The sequence below is a fragment of the Leptonychotes weddellii genome, chromosome 3, assembly GCF_054177405.1.
Source record: "Leptonychotes weddellii isolate Sample4059 chromosome 3, ASM5417740v2, whole genome shotgun sequence".
NCBI classification, from domain to species: domain Eukaryota; kingdom Metazoa; phylum Chordata; class Mammalia; order Carnivora; family Phocidae; genus Leptonychotes; species Leptonychotes weddellii.
This window is the reverse complement of record NC_138371.1, coordinates 46683468-46701180: the sequence shown is the minus strand read 5'-3', so window position 1 is coordinate 46701180 and position 17713 is coordinate 46683468. Positions and strand designations below refer to the sequence as shown.

Below are 17713 nucleotides of genomic sequence, written 5' to 3'. Positions count from 1 at the left end.
CTCCATGCCCAGGGTGAAGCCCGACTTGGGGCTTGAACACATGACCCTGAGATCAAGACCTGAGCTGAGATCAAGACTGGGACAATCAACTGACTGAGCCATGCAGGTGCCCCTCCAAGTCCTAGTTTTTGAAACGTTGAGAAACCCAGCCTCTGCAGTACAGATGAGAGAGGGACAGATGTTTTAAGGAAGTCAACTAAACATCTAAATATTTTTAAAAATGTCAAGATCCATGTAAAGTAGATGAGGAGGTATGAAAGAAATTCAGCCCAGAGGTCCTCCACCCATTGAAAGGCAGTATGTGAGCTCCTCTTCCTCCTGTCTCTGCCTCCTTACATTCTTTTTTATACAGACAGCCTACACGTTTCCCTAGGTTTGTCATAAGAAATATTTCTTTCAGAGTAACTGGTCCTTTCCATGGGCCTATGGAAAAGAGGCTGCTGCCACTTTCAGAGTCAGAGTGATTGGGCAGAATGGAAAAGGAGCTTTGTTCAGCTTAGTGGCCAACTTGAGGAAATTTGTCAAGCTACAGTGAGTAGACTGGCAGCAAAATCCACAGAGGAGATTATTTATGCCTTAACACTGTGAGGTTGACGACAGCAATAGTTGATTCAAGGGCCATTTCCCTGGTTTCCTTTCTGGATTACTGGAAGGAGGGCAATTTGGAATTTCAAGACAGATGCCTTTTTTTTTCCCCCTGCCTTTTTTAAAACTTAGGGAAAAGATTATCTCAGAAGGAAACCATCTCCTTCTGTCTCCCTTTACCTTAGCCACAGATGTTATATAAACATAAGGCAGGGCGTCTGGGTGGCCAAGCGTCTGCCTTAGGCTCAGGTCATGATCTCAGAGTCCTGGGATTGAGCCCCACGTCGGGCTCCCTGCTCAGTGGGGAGTCTGCTTCTCCCTCTGCCTCCACCTCTGCCTGCCGCTCCCCCTGCTTGTGTTCTCTCTCTCTCTCTGTCAAATAAATCAACAAAATCTTAAAAAAAAAAACACAAGGTGATTATTAAATTATTTTTTATCAAATTGTTGAAAATGTTAATATGCATATTATAAAGAAGAAACCACCTTTCTAATGAAATATATCTACTTCTCTTGCAGAAATAGATGACAAGAGGGTGACCAACACCCAAGCCGAAGTAAGTTTCCTTATATTTTGTATAAATAGGTGTTCAAATCAATTAAAAACATAATTAGGTTGGTTTAATGTTTTATAAAATATGTCAAGACAATTGATATAAGAACTAGTTTGCTTTTCCTGACTGAAGAAACAGTAAAATGGGGTCATTAAATCTCTGCCTCTGTGCTACTTTGGTTCTCAACCTATGAAATGCCAACCCCTGAAAAAACTTGTAAAATAAACCATTGCTTTTAGTGATAAGATACAGTATTGATACTTTCAATTTAGTGACTAGTTGTTTATGACCAACTACAGGCTAGGGCCAGCCACTGTTGGAATCCTGGAGCAAGAAGATAGGAAGCAGGCACCTCTTAAAGGGTCTTCTGGAATGTGAAGCCAAGAGCAGACCCTGAGGTCAGAGGTTCACATACACAAATAGGAACCAGGGGAGGCTAGGGGAGCTGATAATATAAAATATATTGAATACAAGGAAGCGAGTAAACTTATGCTCAGAAATAGAACTAATATTGACTAGTGTGCAGACATACAAGTCAATTCCCATGCCTGCATTAGTTAGGCATAGAGCAATACAATACCCAGAGGAAAATGTAGAAAGAACAAAATACCAAATAGTATCTCTTAAGACTTTTCTAAAAATTTAATGAGATTGTGTATGTGAAAATGCTTTGACAACTGAACTCTTACATACATATAAAGCAGTTTTTATTGCTTAAGAAGTTTTACTACATGGTACTAAACAAACTTTTCTGTAGGATTAATTTTCCACTTGATCTTTGAATGTGTATATGGAAATAAATATGAGAAATTCCAAAAGTGATTGCTTCTTCAAATCAACCAGATGAGACTGAATACAGTAAAGGAACATCAGAAATATCAATCGTCCACACATTGAACATTAATATAGAGTCGCTCTGTCTATACCTGTGCATAATGAACTGGTGGTACTGAAACATTCTATTTTGGAGAAATTTGCTTGTACCATATGTTTGGCTGATATGGATTTGACAACTATTGGTTGAAATTTTTTACTTTTTAATGTATTGTTTTTGCATCAAGTAAATGTCTATCTTGATGATACTTTTGAAGGCAAATAAGCTTTAGTATGTACAAGGGAAGATACCTCAAATTCTGTGTACTGTCAATGAAACAGTTTCTAGTTTTGCCTAGAATAATTCCCAAAAAGAGTCTTGTAACTACTTATACCTAACCTTTTCAAAGCAAAAATGATCGAGGCACAAAAACTCATTGATTAAGACCACTGCCTTTGCCACATTGAAACATAAATCAACACACTATTAAAAAGGAATCTTTGACATATTCTGATTGGAGTATAGACCATATATATGTATTTTACCATAATAAATAATACTATTTACATATTCACATATATATGATTAGTTTGTGGTTTTAACCATGAAATATGTTTCTATGTTCCAATTTTTGTAATTTTTAATGCAAAAATTCTCTCTTCAGTAATTCAGTCCTGATCTAGTATATGTAGGTAAGTGTTACACAGCAGTTTTGTTAGGAAAGGACTGATTTATCTGTTGAAAATAGAAGAGAATATTATCTCAACACTAATTCCAAGTAAATGGAGATGTTAGATTGAACATGTCAATTCCAGAAGTTTATAAATTGATGTTACGTACCCAAACCCTCATTATCTATCCAGAACCACTCAAAAATCCTTTGAGCAGGTATAGTTATCCCATGGACATACTTTCTGGAGTATACATTGTTCTGGCAGTTGTGTTTTTTCTCCCAAACAAAAGGGATTGTTGTCTCTTTCTCTCTTTCTTTTAAAAATAAATGAATGCTACTAGGTGAGAAAAAGAGTAATTTCAGGACTGTGATAAAGAGTTGTATGATGAAATTGCTTTATATATCTCTTAAAACTGTGCTGTCAGCGAACATGTGTATAATTTCTCATTGATTTGAGTTGTATGTCATAACAGGGGGAATTAGAAAGCTCTTTGAAATATGGCACAGTGTTTGTTTCCCTCACAGGGCTAATTTTTACTCAAATAATGCTTTTCCTCTTTTCTCTTTGTCCACAGTCACAAAATGCATCCCCAAAGCAAAGGAAGCAGAGCGTGTACACACCACCGGCCATGAAAGGTACTGTTCAGGTACTGTTTCGGGTTGCTCTGAGTGTTGAGTTCATGGCTGGCAGGCTGTCTCTTTTCATTGACCATATGCTTGATTATAAGCTTGATCTAGTCTTAGCTCTACAACTTGATAATGTGACTTTCAATAAGATATTTTACCCATTTAAAACTTAGTTTCATCAAGAGTAAAATAGGTAGCTGAAAAAGGAATAACTAGAGATGTCTCAGAATTTCAGTCTGGAAATTCTCATTTTCCAAAATAATGACAAAGATTTTTCTTTTACCCTTCCTCACATATTTTCTTTGAAGGGATCTTTCCAGAATCCCTAATTACCCTTGACAGTGGTGCCAGACCATTGCCATTTTTTTTCTTAGCTTATAAAAAGTTGAATAACTTGAATTTGGAGCATATTTAGTGTAAAGTGTTGCCTCATTGCCTTATGTCAAGAATAGCTCTAAGAAACCCAATGAAACAGTGATTAGCCATACATGTAACAGCTGTTCAAATAACAACTAAAAATGCTAGCTCAGATCCTGGCATTTTCCCAGATTTCTCCCCCAAAACTGGAACTGCTAAAAGAACATCTAAGTGTGTCAGAATTTTGACTGACACCAGTTCCAGGGAAGGCTTCTTTTATTTCTCACACAAAAACGTTCCTGACATGAGGCAGAGTGTGCTCGGTCCAGTAGCTCCTGTTCCAGTCTGTCACTTGGGCCGTTGGCCCAGTGGCTCATCAAGCTCAGTTTCTACTACAAGAGAGGCCAGCTGAGCAGTTTCCTCTGGAGTCTGGAGAGATGTCTAAATTGGGAGTGAAATTTTCCACTCTGTATTCTCTCTAGATTTGAGGCTTTTTTTCAGGGAGGTGAAATATAAATGGACACATTAATAACTACTTTCAGTAAACTTCCTTCCTGTGCAGCTATAAAATACCCTGTTTGTTTGTTTGTAAGACTGCAGTAAATAACACAGTCATCAGTATTGTACTGTATTTCCAGGGTAATTATTGAGAGTATCAGGCTTCCCTCTCCAAAGATTAATATACTCATTTGAAGATCTATTTCCTATTGTAAGTCATCTTGTACTTTTAAGACACATCAGTTTTGGCATGAATGGGCAACAGTAAAAGATATATGTTCACAATTTAATAATTTCCTCTGTTCTATTTTAGGATGGCTTAACTAAATAAAGTAATACTGTTCTCATGTCCTCAGAGAATAATATTATTTTTAAAGGAAATTCTTAAAATCAAAGCCCCAAGAGCTTTGATTATATTTAGCTCTCAAATATCATAAGAATGTGGGATCCTAACATTTAGGGAAGTTAGTCATATTGCATATTTTCACATGTGACCTTACTTTACTACTGTCTATCTCTCCAAGATGGCTGTTCAGTGACAGTTTGGTCATGAGTTAAAGGCTTGGGAAAGCACAGTAATTCTTTCAAGAGGCTACCAGGATGTTATTACAAGCCACTTAGGTCCTCATTTATAACCAGTAAATACCTGGGTAAATCTCCTGCTTCTGATTAAAAAAAGGGAGAGAGAGATAGAGAAAGCCAAATCCACATATTTTATTCAGTCTACCTGTCCACAAGAGCTAGAAATGAATATTTCAAGACAAAATTAAGCTATGGTAACATATGGTGCATTGTGGGCACATTAAGAAATCAATCATAAGAAAGATGAATTAGCAAAGGAAATGTTATTGAGATGCTAAATACAATAATACAATGGCTCTGAAATGTGTAATTTTCTTCAAAATGCAGTGGAACATCATTATACATTACTGAGTATAAAAAAATTTTTTTGCTAGGAGAGCAAAGCAGCAACAGATGTGATTAATAGTTCTAAAAAAATTACTCTACAGAAAGGCCAAGGAGGACTTCTTGAAAGACCTAGCAAATAACTGGTTAGTGAACAAAACAAAATACAACAAAACCAACGAAACAAAAACAAACTGGCCAAAATTCTTCCTTCTCCCTTCCTTTGCTCAGTTGTGAGGAATTACCAGGTATAGAAACCAAAGTGGCAAGAGGGGAGAGATGCTACATCCCAACTATTTCTGTTTCAATTAATGCATGGACAGATTAGTCTATCTCTTAAGTACATTTAGTTTTTCTCTTTCATTAACAGTGGTACTTATGTCTCCACCAGGTTTCAGCAAACAGAGACATGTCCAGGTCTACTTATCCAATGCTTCTGTTTTTCTAGTTTTAATTTTTCTCACTCCTCTCCCCTCTGGTCAAAGAGAAAAATATGATTTGGTAAATGAATTACCATCCAGAATGATGCATCAGTTGGGCTGGATTCTTAAGAAAGATCATCTCCGTGACCACTGGAATCATTGGGTGGTTGCCTTTTAGGGCCTGGTACCTGGATCAATTAGTTTGTGGCCAAGGTGGCAGCACCATATGATACAAATATGGAAATGTAAATAGAAGAATCTGTATATGGCTGTCTTCCTTCAGAGGCATTTCATGGTTTGTCCAGCACATTTACTCTTAGAACATAATAACAGATTTAGTACTTGGTCTGGCTGTCTTTCTATTCATAACATTATAGGCATTCAGCATGTTCAAGGAGCTTAAATGTTAACTAGGGCAACTATCAAGTGATGACTGAATTTTTTCCACTGCATCTAACCTCAAGGTATTACATTGGCTATGTCTTCTTGCAGATTCCAGTATATTAGGCCTGAGGTGGAGTCAGATAATCAAAAGTTCCAAGTGATTCTGCTGCAGCAAGTCTAAAGATTGACCAGACTCAAATATCCAATCACCTACCTAACATGTCTCATGGAGATCAAAATAATGAGATCAAAATTAATATGTTCAAGACTGACTTTTGAATCTTCTCAACACCAAATCAGTTTGTCTTGTACTGTTTCCCTTCTCAGCAAGTGGAATATCCATCTGCCTAGCTGAATATTGCCGAGTTCTGAGAGCTTCCAGGGATCCTCCCTCTCTTTCACTCTCTTCAATAGTAGAACACTAGCTCTCATGGGTTTCCCCCATTAGTATCTCTTATCTCTCCCATCTTTTCTCTTCTCTTATCTCCGATATCACCACCATATTTCAAATCACAATCATCTCTTTGCCAGGATATATAGACATACTTTGAAGGTATTCTAAACCACTGCTATAAAGCAAATCAAATGAATTTTTTAGTTCCACAGTGCATATAAAAGCTATGCTTACGCTATAGTGTAGTCTATTAAGTTTGCAATAGCATTATGTCTAAAAAAAATGTATATGCCTTCATTTGAAAATACTTTATTGCTAAAAAATACTAACCATCGTCTGAATTTTCAGCAAGCTATAATCTTTTTGCTGGTGGAGGGTCTTGCCTCCATATTGATGGCTGCTGACTGATCAGGGTGGCGGTTGCCAAAGGCTGGGGTGGCTGTGGCAATTACTTTTTTTTTTTTTAAGATTTTTATTTATTTATTTTAGAGAGAGGGCACACAAGTGAGTGCAAGCAGGGAGAGAGGCAGAGATAGAGGGAGAGAGAGAATTTTTAGCAGACTCCCTGCTGAGCATGGAGCCAATCCCAGGGGCTTGATCTTACAACCCTGAGGTCATGACCTCAGGTAAGATCAAGAGTCAGATGGTTAACCAACTGAGCTACCCAGGCGCCCTTGTGGCAATTTCTTTAAATAGGACAACAGTGAAGTTTGCCGCATCAATGGACTCTTCCTTTCACAAATGAAAGGAAGCATGTAGCATGTGTTGCTGTTTGAAAGCATTTTACCCACAATAGAACTTCTTTCAAACTTGAAGTCAATCCTTTCAAACCCTGCCACTGTTTTATCAACTAAGTTTATGGAGTATTCTAAATCCTTTGTTGTCATTTCAACAGTCTTCACAGCATCTTCATCAGGAATAGATTTCATCTTAAGAAACTACTTTCTTTGCTCAACCATAAGAAGAAACTCCTCATTTGTTAAGGTTTCATCATGAGATTCCAGCAATTCAGTCACATCTTCAGGCTCCACTTGTCATTCTAGTCTTTTGCTGTTCCCACCTCATCTGCAGATACTTCCTCCACTGAAGTCTTGAACCCCCTCAGAGTCATCCATGAGGATTGAAATCAACTTTTTCCAAACTCCTATTAATGTTGATATTTTGACCTCCTCCCATGAATCACGAATGTTCTCAGTAGCACCTAGAATAATGAATCCTTTCCAGAAAGTTTTGATTTGCTTTACTCAGATCTATCAGAGGAATCATTTTCTATGGCAGCTATAGCTTTATGAAATGTATTTCTTAATTAATAAGACTCAAAAGTCAAAATTACTCCTTGACCCATGAGCTACAGAATGGATATTGTGTTAGCAGGCATGAAAACATTAATCTTGTACATCTCCATCAGAAATCTTGTGTGATCAAATGCATTGTCATTGAGCAGTAATCTTTTAAAAGGAATCTTTTTTTTCTGAGCAGTAGTTCTCATAGTGGGCTTTAAAATATTAAGTAAACCATTTTATAAACAGATACGCTGTCATTCATGCTTTGTTTTTCCATTTATGGAGTATAGGCAGAGTAGATTTATCATAATTCTTAAGGGCCCTAGGATTGTCAGAATTGTAAATGAGCACTGGCTTCAATTTAGTCACCAGCTACATAGCCCGTAACAAGAGAGTCAGCCTATCATTTGAAGTTTTGAAGCCAGGCATTGACTCTTCCTCTCTAGCTGTGGAAGTCCTAGATGACATCTTCTTCCAACAGAAGGCTGTTTCATCCACATTGAAGATTTGTTGTTTAGCGTAGCCATATCTCTAGTCATTAATTATCATGGCTAGATCTTCTGGATAACTTGCTACAGCTTCTACATCAGTACTTGCTGCTTCATCTTCCTCTTTTATGTTATGGAGATGGCTTCTTTCTTTAAACCTCATAAACCAGAGGTACCTGGGTGGCTCAGTCGGTTAAGCATCCAACTCTTGATTTCGGCTCAGGTCATGATCTCAGGGTCGTGAGATGGAGTCCACATCGGGCTCCATGCTAGGCATGGAGCCTGCTTAAGATTCTCTCTCCTTCTCCCTCTGCCCACCCCCTACCCCAACTTGTGTGCTCTCTCTCTTAAAAACAAAACAAAACAAAACAAAAAACAACCTCAAACTTTTATTCTGTAGCTTCCTCACCTCTCTCAGCCTTCATAGAACTGAAGAGAATTAAGGCCTTGCTCTGGATTAAGCTTTGGTTTAGGGAATATTGAGGCTGGTTTGATCTTCTATCCAGACCACTCAAACTTTCTCCATATCAACAGTAAGACTGTCTCACTTCTTTATCATGTGTGTGTTCACTGGAGTAGCACTTTTAATTTCCTTTAAAAACTTTCCTTTGCATTCACAGTTTGGCTAACTAGGCGCAAGAGGCCTAGCTTTTGACCTATCTTGGCTTTTGACATGTCTTCCTCACTAAGCTTAATCATGTCTAACTTTTGATTTAACGTGAGCGACTTGCGGCCCTTCCTTTCACTTGAGCACTTAGAGGCCATTGTAGGGTTATTAATTGGCCTAATTTCAATATTGTTGTGTCTCAGGGAATAGGGAGGCCCAAGGAGAAGGAGGGAGAGAGGTAGGTAATAGCTGTTCGGTGAATTAATCAGAACACACACCTTTCAATTAAGTTCACCATCATTTAGGCACAGTTCCTGGCGCTCCAAAACAATTACAGTAGTAATGTCAAAGATCCTTAATCAGAGATCACCATAATATAATAACAATGAAAAAGTGTGAAATAGGGGCACCTGGGTGACTCAGTCGTTAAGCGTCTCAGGTCATGATCCCAGAGTCCTGGGATCGAGCCCCACATCGGGCTCCCTGCTCCGTGGGAAGCCTGCTTCTCCCTCTCCCACTTCCCCTGCTTGTGTTCCCTCTCTCGCTGTGTCTCTCTCTGTCAAATAAATAAATAAAATCTTTAAAAAAAAAAAAAAGAAAGAAAAGAAAAAGTGTGAAATATTGTGAGAATTACCAAAATGTGATACAAAGACACAAAGTGTGCAAATGCTATTGAAAAAACTGTACCAATAGACTTGCTTAATGCAGTGTTGCCACAAACCTTCAATGTGTAAAAAAAAAACTCAGTATCTACAGTGTGCAATAAAGAGAAGTACAATAAATCAAGCTATGCTTGTAACTGGTTACTCAACAACATCTAGTCTTTCTCTTCTTGCCTCCCAGGAGTTTTCTATACTGTAGCCAAAGTGAATTTTATATGCTATTTCCTTGGTTAAAACTCTTTAATAGCTCCCCAATTCCATTAGATAAAATCCCTATTCCAGAGCAAAGTTTTCAAAGCTTACTGGCCCATGGCTCCAATCTGCCTCTTCTCTCCCCGACTAGGTCCCAGACATGCTGGTATTCTGCCAGCTTCTGAAATACACCAAGCTCTTTGCTGGTTCAGGAAAGATTCACACATTCTTCCCTTCACCTAGAATGTGCTTCCCTGCCTCCTTCTTATCCCCATTCTTTACTGGCGAACTCCTACTTATCATTCAAGCCCTGTCCTTAAAGATCAGTTTCTGAAAGGAGCTAACCCTCCAATCTAAATTCTCTATAGCTATAAACTCCCTATTGATAGTTATAATCTCTACAGTTCTTTCCTAGCAAATAAATATGATGTCCAGCTATTTACTAATGTCTCTCTCTTCAACTAGACTGCAAGTAATGTGTGTGGCAACAGTGATAGTGTCTATTTTATTTACTACCATATCTGCAGGGCTTCACATAATGCTTGGGACATAAGCAATGCTTATAAATATATTTTTAAATAATTTTTTAAAATATACCCAATGCACAAGTGTTGGTGAATCAGTCATTTCCTAATGATATCTACCTTTTCTCTGGTCTATTAGAAAGACCTTTTTTCTGTTGAGGGCCCTAGAAATTTGTATTCATGTATTGTTTTATATCTTGTTACTGTTTGTGGCAAAATTTAAAATTGCAACTATCTAAATATTTCAGGATATTTATTGGGTCCTCACCTCACCCTTAATTTACGTCTTTCAAGGTTAAAATATCTCAATATCAGTTATGCCTGCCATTCTGGGTTTTTTTTTTTTTTTTTACATTCTTTCTTGATCTCCTAATAAGCTCCACTTTGCCTATATCATTCTAGAACTGCATCATTCAATAGCAACCTTATATTTAAGTGTGGTTTGATCGGAATAGAACAGAGACTTCCATTATGCCTATCACCTCCTTCCTCCCAGATTATTTAACTCTAATAATGCAACCTAAAATCTTATTAACTTTTTCTGGCAGCCATATGCATTGATGAAAAATAGTGAACTTACTATAAACTCAAAATTTCCAAGCCTTTTTTTTTTTTTAAAGATTTTATTTATTTATTTGAGAGAGAGAATGAGAGAGAGCATGAGAGGGAAGAAGGTCAGAGGGAGAAGCAGACTCCCTGCTGAGCAGGGAGCCCGATGTGGGACTCGATCCCAGGACTCCAGGATCATGACCTGAGCCAAAGGCAGTCGCTTAACCAGCTGAGCCACCCAGGCGCCCCCAAGCCTTTTTTATGTATTGCTTTTAAGCCCTCTTACTCACCATGCATTTCCCATTTTAACATACGTCTTTTTTTAACGAAAAAGTAAGACAGTGTTGTCATCCCAATTGAATTTCCTCTTGTTAGAATCAGGCTGTCACATGAACATGTCATATTTTGTACTGTGATTCTATCATCCATTTCTTATCTCAATCATGTATCATCCACAGATAAGATAAGCTTATCTTTGGTATTTTTATCCACACTTGTAAAAAACATATCAAACAGAACAGGGCCTAGTAGCATACATATCTCTCTCTAGTTGACATCAATCCCCCTGAAAGCCACCTTTCAATCAATTATCAAATAGACTTCTATATCAGGACTCCATCCCATAAAACCAGAGGATATTATGAACACTATTGTTAGATACATTGTTGTGTTTCAGATATTTTGTGCTGACTACATTTTTTCATCTATACAGATGAGTCATAAATTTATAATGTGTTTGATGCATAGAAATGACAGAAGTTGAAGTTGGGGTAGAAAACAGACTTTTCTATTACCCTTTGTAATATAGTGCTTTATAATTATGTAAGTAGAAAGTTCTGAGGATTATCAGAAAAATGACAGCTAACTACTGAATACTCATGTGCACTTTTTTGGTGTTTATATGGTGGTCAGCCTTGTAATTTACATCGTAGCCAATTAAATTATTGTTGGATAGCTTAAATCACGTTTTCAGAAAAGCAAAAGTAGGTTTGAGTCTTGGGACAGGAAATAGCTGACTCATTTCCATCCTCATTTTGTGTGTGTGCGTGTTTTACTGGAATGCAAAAATGCCTTCAACTGAAGAAAGCAAAGCAAGTGCTATTGATTTAAAAAGGAAATTTGAACATGAAATGAAGCAGCTGACTGAAAATTACATTGTATAGCAGGCTCTGTTAGTATTACATTACCATTTTTAATGCATAGTAAGTCAGATGTTATGTGTACTTCTAAAAAGGATCCTCTCATTCTTTGTAATTTCTTTAAAAGAAAGTTTTAGTTACTTTGGTGTCCAGAGGTTGTTCCTCTGGTATGTCAAAGAGGTCTTTGAATGCTTGCAGCATTGGAACTCCTACATTTTATTTTCTCCAAGGATGGTTGTGATCTCAATATTTTATCTTAACTCAGCCTCTTCTCATACTTAAGCAATAAATGCAAATAAGGAATAACCTAGGATGGGAAACCATAAAAAAGCTGAATAAGTTTTTAGAGGGTGGTGGATGACAGTGGCAAGGATGTGACATATAATAATAACTGAAGGATAATCTTCAAATCAGGGAAAGCCATTGATCATAATAATTTTACTGGACCCAACATGAAGGGACATGGACTTTGGGGGGCAAGCAATCAGGGTTCAAACCTCAGCGCCACTGTTTATTAACTCTTCAGCTTCAGCAAGTCAAGGAGTTTAACCTCTCTTTTCTCATCGGTAAGATATTGATGATACTTACCCCACAGTATTGCTGTAGAGACATAAGAAAACAATATGTGAAAAGAGCATGTTTAGAACAGGCATGGCTAGGCAGGAACTACTTCGAATACTTCTTTGAACCCTGGATGAAGAGTCAGGTGCACTCCTTTTCCATTTCCACTGAGCCTGGGAGAAGGGAGGAAGGAACCCAGGAGAGGGATGGAAGGGGGAGAAAAGGACTTGGGGGAGAATGAAATACATGCCAGGATTTTGCTCTTACCCTGGTGGGAATTGAAAAGTCAGGGTTAGAGGTGTCCAATCCTATAAGGTGCCTATCCACCTAAGAGTGCCCATCTGATAAGCATGTGGATTACCCAGCTTTGCAACATTTGCTCCACTTTTATTTGCACCTGTCTCAGGTGGATTTGTGCAACTAGTCTTTAACCTTTTCAGTTCCTTTTCAACAAAACCCAACTGGCTTTTCCTTCATTTCACCTCAGACACTGTGTCCCTCATTTCCCAGCTAACAGCCCTTGCAGAAGTATTTGTATTTAATTTATAAATCTTATATTTCAAAAAAGCATAAGAACAAAGTGATGGTTAATGGTGAATTTAGGGATTGCTAAAGATTATGCAACAGATATGTCTAGCCAGAAGGATGAGCAGGAATCACATCATATAAATTCAGCCTATAATTAGCCAACCAAGGTAGATTAACAATGATTATATTGAATTGTAACCAATTCTTTCCTCCTGAAATCAAGCCTGTTATAATTGTGACTGAAAGAATACTCAGAAGGAATAGATCAGCCTGTTCTTATCACCCCCTGCACAGTCAAAATTGAAGGCAGAGAGAGAATTTGCAAGATCTTTTAATTTCTCATCAGGCAATGTCTACCATACTACATTCTTTTTAAAACATTTCTGTCCTTCTGTGGGTGTTTTCCAGGTATTCATCACATTTGCCTTTCTAAACCTTGGCTTTTTTGTTTGTGCTGACTTGATTTATTTACTGTGTAGGGTAGGGTTTATTTATGCAATTCAAGAAACATTTTAACAGATTTCTAGATAACAAGGAACATTCTAAAGATACACAAGTCTTGCTTATTTCTTAAAAAAAAAAAAAGTATGTTTCTATTTCTAGATCCACTTCCTTCACTTCTCTTTAATTTCTTCCACTAAGTATTTGTTCATCTTTCCTCATATCTTTAAGTGGAGAGGGTGGTGTTAGTGTGGAAAACTGATATGAGATTGTCCCTTTCTTGAAAGCCACTATGATGTCTTTTTTTCTGAGTTCAACACTGAGAGAGAGTGAAGCAAGAGGAAAATGCCAGAAGTATGAGTGGACTTCATATTTTATAGCATTGTCAATGATTATTAGGTTGAGAGGCCTAAAGGACCTTAGATGAATTAAATTGCAACTTTAATATTTGAGACAAGAAACTTAATCTCATGTGGTACTACTTATACTTTGAAAAGGAGACCACTCTTTGTCAATATGGTTCCATTCGTGTGTTTGTGTATATTTACCTATTTTTAAATTAATCTTTTAAATTTACATTGTTGTATAAATAATATGCAACTTTAAAAATTGCCTCATATCTTAGAAGGAGGGAAGGAGATAAACTTCTGCATTTGGTTGGAACAGATTCATTAGGATACAGTGTCAAGATTATTTCCAAATATGTAAATTGTAAAATTCAGTTGTATAAACACTAATCATATTCTTCCACAAATCACATATGAGCTTCCACTGTGTATCAAATACTGCAATAAATTGTCGTATCTACAGAGATGAAAAGCAAAGTCTCTTCCCAATGGTAGACCAATCTAAAGGAAGCAACACCGAAGTACACAGGTAGAGCACATCCAAGTGAATCCTTCAATAGGGATTTGACAGAGTTATCAGAGATCTGAGAAGACTTACTAGGCCTGGGGGACAGGAGAGTGAAGCCACTTTCATATCACAGAAGGAACAGTTATCTGTACACATGTGCCTGGAGAGTAAAACAGACCAGGTCATGGAAAAGTGGGATATGTAGCTCACCATTTTCATTCCTCCTATTCATGTGAACTTGAAAAGCATTTACGATGACAGCCTAGTGTAGAGAGTGAAATCCTGCATGGGACCTCTGCTGCAATACCAAAGTTTAAAGAGGTCCCACTAATGGACTATGAAGACAACACTTTCCAAAGCATTTGGAAATCCTTGTGCATTTGATTCCATTTTAAAAGTTCTGGTTCACATCTTTGTCTTTCCTCTTAAGAAGGTTACTTTTAAAGCAGTAATTTCCAGCTCAAATTATACTTTAAAAATAAACTTTATATTTTAGGACAGTTTTAGATTTTCAGAAGAATTATGATGATAATACGGAGATCCCAAGGGCCCTGCATTCAGTTTCCCCTACTGGGTTTATACCATATATTAATATAGTATATTTTTTATAATTAATAAACTGATATTGATACATTATTATTAACTAAAGTCCATATTTTATTTACTATTGTTTAATTTTTACCTAATGTCCTTTTTCTGTGCTAGCAACCCATCCAGGACACCATATTACATTTAGTTATCAAGTCTTCTTAGGCTCCCCTTGGTTGTGACAGTTTCTCAGACTTTCCTTATTTTTGATGACTTTGACAGTTTTGAATAATACTGGGCAGGTATTTTCTAAAAGGTTCTTCTATTGGGATTTGTCTGATGATTTTCTCCTGATTAGACTGGGTTTGTGGGTTTTGGGGAGAAAGACTGCGGATATACCTTTTCATCACATGGTATCCAAGGTACCTACAGTTACCCTGACTTACCACTGTTGATGTTGACCTTGATCACTGACTGGAGGTGGCATTTGCCAAGATGCTCTACAGGAAAGTTACTGTTTTTTACTTCCTTTCCATCCTGTACTCTTTGGAATGAAGTCCCCACATGTAGTTCACACTTAATGAGGGAGAGGTTGTATTCCGCCTTCTTGAAGGAAATGTATAAATTATTTGGAATTTTTCTGCACAGGACATTTGTTTCTTCTCCTCTCTTTATTTATTCAATCATTTATTTTTATCAGTATGGAGTCATGGATATTTATTTTATACTTTAGATTATAAATCAGCACGACTTTATTTTGTTGCACAAATTGTTCCAGGTTTGGGTCTAGGGAGTTTTCCTGGTTAATCCCTATTCCCTTGGACATACCCATTATTATGGGGGTTTTGTTGTTGTTTTATTCATTTGTTTGTTTGTTTGTTTTAGCATATTCTTACCTTCTGGCACTTCAAGATCCTCCAGGCTCATTTGTGTATTTCCTGCCCCAGTCTTAGAATCACCTTTTCTCCAAGAAGCCCTCACGTTACAATTTTATTTTCTGTTTGAGTCAGTATACTATAAAATGTATGTATGCATCAGTACGTAGTTACTAAAAATAGAGAAATCTATTTCTTGCTCTGCAGAAATGTATGTGGATCATATCCATTAGCATTTAGGAGGGTTAATACTACACTATCAGCATACAGATGTACACTCCCCACTCTTATTAATGCTAATGGAAATTCTGGGAAGAAAAAACAGTGCCTAAGAGCAGATGTTGTCTTTATGGGCTTGCCTTCCTTCATTTAAAACCTAATACAATGTTTCTGGGATGACATTTGTATTGCTGTTTTATGGATGTGGAGTTAGATATGCAGTCATCTTGGAGATTGGTTATTTGCTTTACTTAAATCAGAGATTTAAAAAAGTAACATTTATAACACCTTATACTTGTGTAGTGCTGCAACGTACATGTTTTTGTATAATCTATTTGTTTTTACAGCAAGCTTATAAGATAAGCAGGATCTTTTATTTTAGAGGAAAGTGAGGTTCACAGAAGAGCAGGGTTCCCATGTTAAATGTCATTCTTCTTTACAAGGCTAACTTGTGACATGAGCCTTTTTTGCTTTTTTGTTAGAATAACAATAGGCCTCATGTTTTCCATTTACTGTACCCATCCTGTTTACCCTAATAAAATCCAGTGATCCCTCAACCTCATAACTTAATGGAAAGTTTTTATAAGATCTTTTTTACCAAAGGTCCTACGGAATGCTTAGCACCTTTGTTTTTAATTATTTTGTATTTTAGGCTCATCTTATAGGTCCCTATATAATAACAATTTTGTACTCAGACTAAGCTTGCCTTTATCTTGTCTCTCTCCAATCCACCTTTCCTCTAACCCCTGACAACTGACCACACAAATCTGACCCCATGACATTTTGTTTTATGACCTTTCAAATGTGTACCAATTCCTTTAGAATAAGGCCCTGGAAAGAATGTGGAGGACTGTGTAAGATCTGGCGCCTCATACCTGTCTAGCCCCACCTCCTGCCTCTTGTATTTCAGGCCCCTGCAATGCTGAGCTGTACTGAGTTCCTTGAAAATAATACATGGTTTCTAGCCTGAGCATTTGCTCTGAAGCTTCATTTGCATAGAATGCTTTTTTTTCTGTTCCCCGCCCCACTTCTAAATTCTTTGAGCTGTGGTAGTTCAAGGCTCAGAATACATTATACACACCTATTTGTATGTATCTGTAATCCCACTTAGCTAGACAGAATTCCTTGAGGACACAACCAATGTCTTATTTGTCTTCCATTTGTCTTGCAGAAGGCTCTTAGTAAATGCTGAATCAGTGAGTGAATAATCTTTCTGGTTTAAAAATGTGAATTTAGGGGCGCCTGGGTGGCTCAGTCGTTAAGCGTCTGCCTTCGGCTCAGGTCATGATCCCAGAGTCCTGGGATCGAGCCCCGCATCAGGCTCCCTGCTCCGCGGGAAGCCTGCTTCTCCCTCTCCCACTCCCCCTGCTTGTGTTCCCTCTCTGGCTGTCTTTCTCTTTGTCAAATAAATAAAACCTTTAAAAAAAAAATGTGAATTTAATAGCTTAATTTTAGCCATATGGAAAAAAATTATAAATTTCTGGTGTGTATTTTATTCACTCACTTATTCGTTCTACAACCCCGTATAAAATGCCTACTCTCTTCCAGGTCATATATTAGGCTCTGTTAGTTCAGGATGAGTTAAATGCAGTCTCTGTACTTAGGAAAAATGTAGTCAAGTGAAAAAGTAAGTTGTGTAAGAAGTAACGATAAGGGGCACCTGGGTGGCTCAGTTGGTTAAGCGACTGCCTTCGGCTCGGGTCATGATCCTGGAGTCCCTGGATCGAGTCCCGCATCGGGCTCCCTGCTCGGCGGGGAGTCTGCTTCTCCCTCTGACCCTCCCCCCTCTCATGTGCTCTCTCTCATTCTCTCTCTCAAATAAATAAATAAAATCTTTAAAAAAAAAAAAAGAAGTAACGATAAGTTCCATAACATTATACGGACAGCAGTATTTTTTTCATTTATTTATTTTTATTAATATATATTATTTGTTTCAGGGGTACAGATCTGTGATTCATCAGTCTTATACAATTCACAGCACTCACCATAGCACATACACTCCCCAATGTCTATCACACAGCCACCCCATCCCTCCCACCCCCCTCCACTCC

The 17713-nt window shown here is 37.5% G+C and overlaps 1 protein-coding gene across 2 annotated transcripts in view; it reads left to right on the top strand.

The window, feature by feature from the left end:
• The window catches only part of PPP1R1C (protein phosphatase 1 regulatory inhibitor subunit 1C), a 113204-nt gene that overhangs the window by 53789 nt on the left and 41702 nt on the right, over positions 1-17713 (top strand). For both annotated transcript variants that reach the window (XM_081814039.1, XM_006726933.3), the window contains exons 3-4: positions 1102-1139; positions 3199-3259. In XM_081814039.1, the coding sequence (XP_081670165.1) occupies positions 1102-1139; positions 3199-3259 (99 nt within the window). The remainder of the gene's footprint in view (positions 1-1101; positions 1140-3198; positions 3260-17713) is intronic.